Source organism: Gekko japonicus, unplaced genomic scaffold, assembly GCF_001447785.1.
Source record: "Gekko japonicus isolate JY-2015 unplaced genomic scaffold, Gekko_japonicus_V1.1 scaffold2230, whole genome shotgun sequence".
NCBI classification, from domain to species: domain Eukaryota; kingdom Metazoa; phylum Chordata; class Lepidosauria; order Squamata; family Gekkonidae; genus Gekko; species Gekko japonicus.
The window spans coordinates 60,572-67,495 of NW_015172615.1; the positions used below are offsets into that span (position 1 = coordinate 60,572).

A 6,924-nucleotide genomic window follows, 5' to 3' on the forward strand; every position below is an offset into this window, starting at 1 on the left:
GTCCCTGGTTTGTTAGCCGCCCTGAGCACGTTCGCGGGGAGGGCGGGATAAAAATATAATAATAATTTTTTAAATAAATAAATAAAAACAATAAATAAATAATCATAAACAAAAATACAAAATATTCATTGAAGATCCTCCTAAAACATTAGAACATATTAATAAAACATTGGAGCAGAGTTAAATAAAAGCGGGAGCAAGATTATTTATAAAACGGCTTAGCGGCTATATATCCCAATGATGTTCACACTAGCTCAGTGCTCCAACTATTATGCAGCGGTCAGGTGATAAGCCAAGCACAAACTGGAATAAGGATGGCAAAAAAGCCAAGGCACAGGGACACTCCTCAGTGTATCATGTGGCTCCTTCATCGAAGGCCTGGTGGAAGAGCTCCGTCTTACATTATTATAAGCGACAGGATCTTCTGACTTTCGGCTTTTCCTTATCAATACTTGATGTGGCTCCCAACTAGGATTCCAGATTGGCTGAAGTCCTATATGGAATGTCTTCCCTTGGGATGATCCCAGTCCTGGGCATTCTGGCTGTGAACTTTTTGTTGCTGTCCCTTCGCACAGTCGAGTCCGATACTGCTCATAAAACCCTACGTGGCTTGGGACTGGGGGATCTAAATGACCGTCTTCAGCCATACGTTCCTGCCCGAGAATTAAGATCATAGGAAGAGGCCCTCCTGATTGTCCCACCAATCAGAAGAAGAAGAGGAGTAGGAGTAGGAGGAGACTGGATTTATACCCCACCCTTCACTTGGAACCTCAGAGTGGCTTCCAATCTCCTTTCCCTTTCTCTCTGCACAACAGACACCCGGTGAGGTAGGTTGGGCTGAGAGAGCTCTTTTGAGAACTGCTTGAGAGGACAGCCCACTCCCCCCAGCTGAAGTTCACAACTCACTCTCCCAGCTGAAGTTCAAGGTCACCCAGCAGCTGCATGTGGAGGAGGGGGGAATCAAACCCACTTCTCCAGATTAGAGTCTGCCAACCTGAACCACTACACCAAACTGGGCCTTTTTAGTGGCAGCCTCACAAACAGCTTGCCCAGGAAGTTAGCCTGGTTCCTTCTCAGTCTTTAGGACACCGTTGAAGACGGTGTCCAGGGTTGGTGCCACCGCCCCTCACACTTACCCTGGGGGACAGTAAGTCCCACTGAAGGCGTGCTTCACCAGCAAGCAGTAAGATCTTTACTTTTTTGGGGGGTTAATGGCCTAAAGGAGCTGCAGTGGCTCAAGTGGTTAAGACGCTGAACGGCAGGCTGTGGAAGGCCGGTAGTTCAGCAGTTCGAGACCCGAGTGTGCCGCATGACGGAGTGAGCTCCCGTCTCTAGTTCCAGCTCCTGCCAGCCTAGCAGTTCGAAAGCAAGAAATTGCAAGTAGATAAATAGGTACCACTTCGGTGGGAAGGTCACAGCGTTCCGTGCGCCTTGGTGTTTAGTCATGCCGGCCACATGACCACGGAAACGTCTTTGGACAGCGCTGGCTCTTCGGCTTTGAAACGGAGATGAGCACCGCAACCCTAGAGTCGGACTCGACTGGCTTTCGAGCAAGGGAACCTTTATTTTTTAAAGGCCTAGTTGCTTCCGGCTGTTTAAGATCGTTGAACCTTACGAATGTATTGTAGTTCCTGCCTTTTTAATTGTTTTAATTCTATATTTGTTTTCCTTGTTTTTAATGGTTTTGTAACTTTATTGCTGTGACCCGCCCTGAGCCCGCTTGTGGGGAGGGCAGGATATAGATCTAAATAAATAAATAAAGTTGACTGCCAGGTTGCAGTAGGGGCATGGCTTTGACTGAGTCTGTTCAGGAGTCAGCCAGCTTGAAGGAGCCCATCCGGCTCTCAGCCGCATGCTCAGCAGCAGAAGCCGACCCAGCCGAGTTTCTACCAGAGGGAACCCTGAGGGCACTGAGACCCAGCTCTGTCAGGGGAGCAGGGACAGCAGGCAGTACTGACCAATGCTCCCTCTAAGCTGTGGAGTCTCGTGAGCAAGAATTGTACTCTGTGAGCTACCGGCATTAAAGTTGTGAGTGAGCGATTTGGCTACTGCATCAATCAGTTTGCTCTGGAGCCCTCCTTCCTGAGCCGAGACAAAAATGTGTGAGCTGGCAGCTAAAAAACTGTGAGCTAGCTCACACCAACTCAGCTTAGAGGGAACACTGGTACGGACCTTCTTAGAGGAAGTCAGATGGAGCAGCCAGCTCTTTAAAGAAGTTCAGGGAGCTCACTAATCCAAGGCAAGTGTCCATTGGCCCAGGGGCCTGTCACTCCTCAGGACTGGGTTGGGGAGAGAGGATTGGCAGAGCCCAGGGTTGGCCCTCCCTTGGGGAAGCATTTAAAAGGCATACCCAGGAATAGCCAGGGAGGAAGAGTCAGACCCATTCTGTGGCAGGTGGGAATAAGGTACCTAGAAAAGCAGTGTAGGGGAATCAGGTGAAAGGAAACCCCCTCCTCTTGCTCTCTTCTGAGGCTCTATCCTGGGGCACTTGCCCAACAAAAAGCAATCCCGGAGAGTAAGACAGCTCCGGACTCAGACCCAGTTCCAGTGGCTCCTGGCAGATGGTTTTGTTTAGGACTGCCTTTGACTAGTTTTTATAAGGGCTGCGGTGGCTCAGTGGTGAAGATGCCGAGCTGCAGACTGGAAGGTCAGTGGCTCGGCAGTTTGAGACCCGAGTGCTGTGTGACGGAGTGAACTCCTGTCTCTGGTCTCAGCTCCTGCCAACCTAGCAGTTTGAAAGCAAGAAATTGCAAGTTGATAAATAGTTACCGCAAGGGAAATCGAGCAAGGGAAATCTTTACCTTTACCTTTGACTAGTTTTAGTTTTTATTTATTGGAAGTCCTAATTGAGATTTTAAATGGTCGTATTTTATTTATTGTTTATAACTGTTGCTTTATTTACACTGTAAGCCGCCTAGAGTTTTTGCAAAACATTATTATAATAACTGTTTCAATTAAATAAATAACAAAACATTATTATCCCGACTTCTTTGACCCCTGTTTTCCTTGATCTCGCTCCCTTTGCGCCTTACTTGATCTGTTGTTTGAGTCTGCAGGCAATGGCTTTGGATCCCTTTCTTTACCCTGGTGGGTTTCCTGGTTTGGTCAGGTTCCTGACAGCCGCCAGCGAAGAAGTAACAGTTAAATATTTCAGTGACAGTCGGTAGGCAATGAAAGATAAAATGGATTTACTTCTAACGAGAATGGCCTTGGATGAAGATACCCAGCTTATTTTCAGTGTGCAATTGAAGGTGTTTTAATAATGTATTTAATCTTTCTGAGATACAGGGTTTTTATAGTCATAATCATTTTATATCTGAGTGCAGCACTGATAAGTTGAAATCACATTAGTTGTGAGAGACTCCAGGCTTTATGCATGTAATAAAATCTGGCATTCATATTTTGGAAAGGCTTCTAAGTCGGTAATTAGGTCTCTCTCGTAGAGTTGTTGGGTGCTTTATGGTAATACCTGTTGGGCACCAATCCTACCCCACATCCCACTGTGTTGGCCCGACTGAGATTAACATTGTACGGGTCTCCTGCCAACATCCCCTGAGGTTCTGCAACCGTTGATGTGGCCCATCTCTGGTATACGTCTTGAATATATAGTTCTCTATCTCTTCTCCTTCCCCTGCAGATTAAAACAAGATGAAAGGCGTGCATGGGATGAAATCAGTAAAGTCCTTGGTCTCCTGCCAACCTCCCATGTGGTTCTGCAACCGCTGATGTGGCCCATCTCTGGTATACGTCTTGTATAGTTCATCTCTTCTCTTTCTCTTCTCTTTCCCCCTGCAGATTGAAACAAGGTGAAAGGCATGCACGGGATGAAATTAGTAAAGTCCTTGAGAGAGAGCGGGTTGCCTCAAATGAGCATTTGGCCAGAGCCCTTTTTAGAGAGAGATCCGCAAATGAAGAGGAGCGCCTGAAAGCACAGATGTTGGTGAGTGCCACGGAGGGTTTTCAAGACTGTAAAGCTGTGAACAGATATGTTGATCCACAGGAGGTTGAGCATCCATTGGAGATGAAAGGCGGAAGCTATTGGTGTTGCTGGTGAGGGGAAGGTACTTTAGAAGAGTGTCCCCCTTTTATAGCCCACAGTAGTTATAAATAATATCGTTAAATAAAAAAAACCTTGATAAAATAAATAAAAATAAATAGTCGAGGCTCTGCCTTGGTGTGCGCCTTGGCAACATCCTAAGTGTGCAATTAGTGATGTACGTGCAAGATCAGAGGGATTTCATCTTCCTGGTTCCTCAACCTCAGATGTGGTTTTGCGTGAAGATGAAGAAATGGTATCATGTATGACTTCTACTGTTTTGTAGGGAGTTTTGAAAGATGTGCTTATTTATACTTTTTTTTTGGACTGGTATTTAGTGGAATCACTCTCTGTTGGTTTGCTCTTCTCGGTGGTCTGAAATTAATGAATGGTCTGTGACGACGTATTGTCCCATGGACATCTGAGGAGACCTTTCTAAACTTAATTAAGACATTTTGGAAAATTTACTGTTGATATCGAATAGATATATTTATCTGGACATATAGACTGAAATCTGTTAACTGTTCTCTTTTTCTGTGGGATAGTACTGCATCTGTCTCACAAGTTTTCTAAATTATGTTACCAGCTGATTGAGGAGTTTCCCTCTTGTCATTGGGGGATAGTGTAATTCCAACCTTACAAGGCATCTAAAAGCTGTTCACTTGTTGGTTGTAGCACTTTAATTTTGAAAGACTTGCTTTTGTTCTTTTTTGAGTCTGTGCAGTGTTAGCGGTGTAAGATTCCTAAATGCTAATCTGTTGACAGTGGCAGTTGAATTCTGAAGAGATTCTTTTATTCCATTTTATGGGTTGGTATAATAACTGCAAGATTTTAAAATACATTTTTGAGAAGATTTATTTTCTCTTTAGGGATTATCCAAACTATCACTTTGAGACGGTTAACTGCAGTGTATCTCCCCCCCCCCTTCTGTACTTTAAAATGTGCAGTCTTTTTTTTTAAAAGAGAGAAAAAAATCTACATGTTAATATTTGAAAAAGTGATGAACAAATCAGAAGAAGAATCTAGTTTCAAAAAAGTAGGCAAAATCAGGAATAGTGTGGTTAGTAGACGCAGAAACACACCAAGAGAACAAACAAGTCTTTCTGGCTAGACCTTCCAGAAGGAGATAAATGAGAAACCATGTGGGAAAGTAGAAAACAGACTAGAAAATAGGCTTCTGGCCACAGAAAATAGTTTAATAGATTATGACAAAGATTTGGAAACAATGAAATATGTGTGTAAACTCCTGGGCAGAAGGAAATAAGAATTAATAAACTTTCGGCTATGCTCCTGCAGAGTGCAAGGGGTTGGACTAGATGACCTGCAAGGTACCGTCCAACTCTATCATTTTATGAAAGTCAAGAGCAGGAAACAGAAAAGTTGATGAAAGTGTTGACTGCAACAGGGATCAGGAATTTGCATCTAATGTCAGAATTACATAATACTCTGGGTTGAGTGTTGGACTGGATGGGCCATTGGCCTGATCCAACGTTGGCTTCTCTTATGTTCTTATGTAATACGCCTGGGGGAAGAATAATGTAATCATTAAGAGAAATCCTTGAGTATTAATGAAAATATATGCAGCTTTGTTGAATATCTGTTCTCAGGTATGATAGGCTCAGACACTGATTAAATATAGTGCCAACCTTTTATAGAAAAAGATCAGCAATAATTGACGAAGTAGTAAACTGAGAGCTGTGTTGGTTAAACCCTTCAACTTTAAGGCAAAACCATAAATTATGAAGTTTAAGGAAAGAGATCTAGAAGTAAAGATGTGGCTGTACAAACCGCTTCCAGTATTAACCGTTGAATAGCAGCAAAAAAGGAGAGAACTTAAAAGAGGTTTAACAGCACAATTTAGAAAATGGAGAATTAATCATAATAAGGTTTTTCACTTAGAATCGTTAGAATTTTATAAAGAAAAGATTAGGTATTTTTATGAAGAACAATTAGAGTTTCAGAGAAGAACAGAAAGATGGGCAAGAGAAAGGTGTAAAATGGAGGTACAAAGAAAAGAAACAAACTGTTCTAGAACAAGGTGAAGAGACAGATGGATTTGATCCAGATACAGTTGGAAAGTGTGGAGACATGCTGTCCACCCAAGAATTCCCTCCAATTTCTTTCCTGCGAAGAAAGCTACTGCAAACTTAGGATGCATTAACAGAAGCATTGTGTCCACAGATCACGGGTGGTGGTAGTTCCGCTCTGTTCTGCTATGGTCAGGCCTCACCTGAGGTACTGTGTCCAGTTTTGGGCACCACATTTTAGGAAGGGTATTGACAAGCTCGAGTGTGTCCAGAAGAGGGCAAGCGGGATGGTGAGAGGGTTGGAATCCAAGTCTTAGAAGGAAAGGCTGAAAGAAGAAGAGATTGGATTTATATCCCGCCCTTCACTTGGAGTCTAAGAGCGGCTTACAAACTCCTTTCCCTTCCCCTCCCCACAACAGACACCCTGTGAGGTAGGTGGGGCTGAGAGAACTCTGACAGAGACTGCTCTTTCAGGAACAGCTGTGCCAGAGCTTGTGACTGACCCAAGGTCACATCAGCAGGTGCAAGTGGAGGAGTGGGGAATCAAACCCGGTTCTCCTAGATTAGAGTCCGCACACTTAACCACTACACCAAACTGGCTCTCAAGAGTTGGGTATGTTTAGCCTGGGAAAGAGAAGGCTTAGAGAGGACACGATTGCAGTCTTCAAGTACTTGAAGGGTTGTCATGTAGAAGATGGAGCAGATCTATTCTCTCTTGCTCCGGATTGGAAGACTAGATCTAATGGGTGGAAATTACAAGGGAGTCGATACCAGCTAAATATCAGGAGAAACTTCCTAACTGTGAGAGTGGTTGAGCAGTGGGACAGACTGCCTTGGGAGGTGGCAGGTGCTCCTTGGCTG

General features: G+C 44.1%; 1 protein-coding gene across 1 annotated transcript in view; it reads left to right on the forward strand.

The window, feature by feature from the left end:
* Positions 1 to 6,924, forward strand: part of CHCHD3 (coiled-coil-helix-coiled-coil-helix domain containing 3) — a gene marked incomplete at its 5' end in the record, with an annotated part of 240,401 nt that overhangs the window by 49,409 nt on the left and 184,068 nt on the right. The window contains one exon of the mRNA XM_015421643.1: positions 3,796 to 3,940. Within this exon, the coding sequence (XP_015277129.1) occupies positions 3,796 to 3,940 (145 nt within the window). The remainder of the gene's footprint in view (positions 1 to 3,795; positions 3,941 to 6,924) is intronic.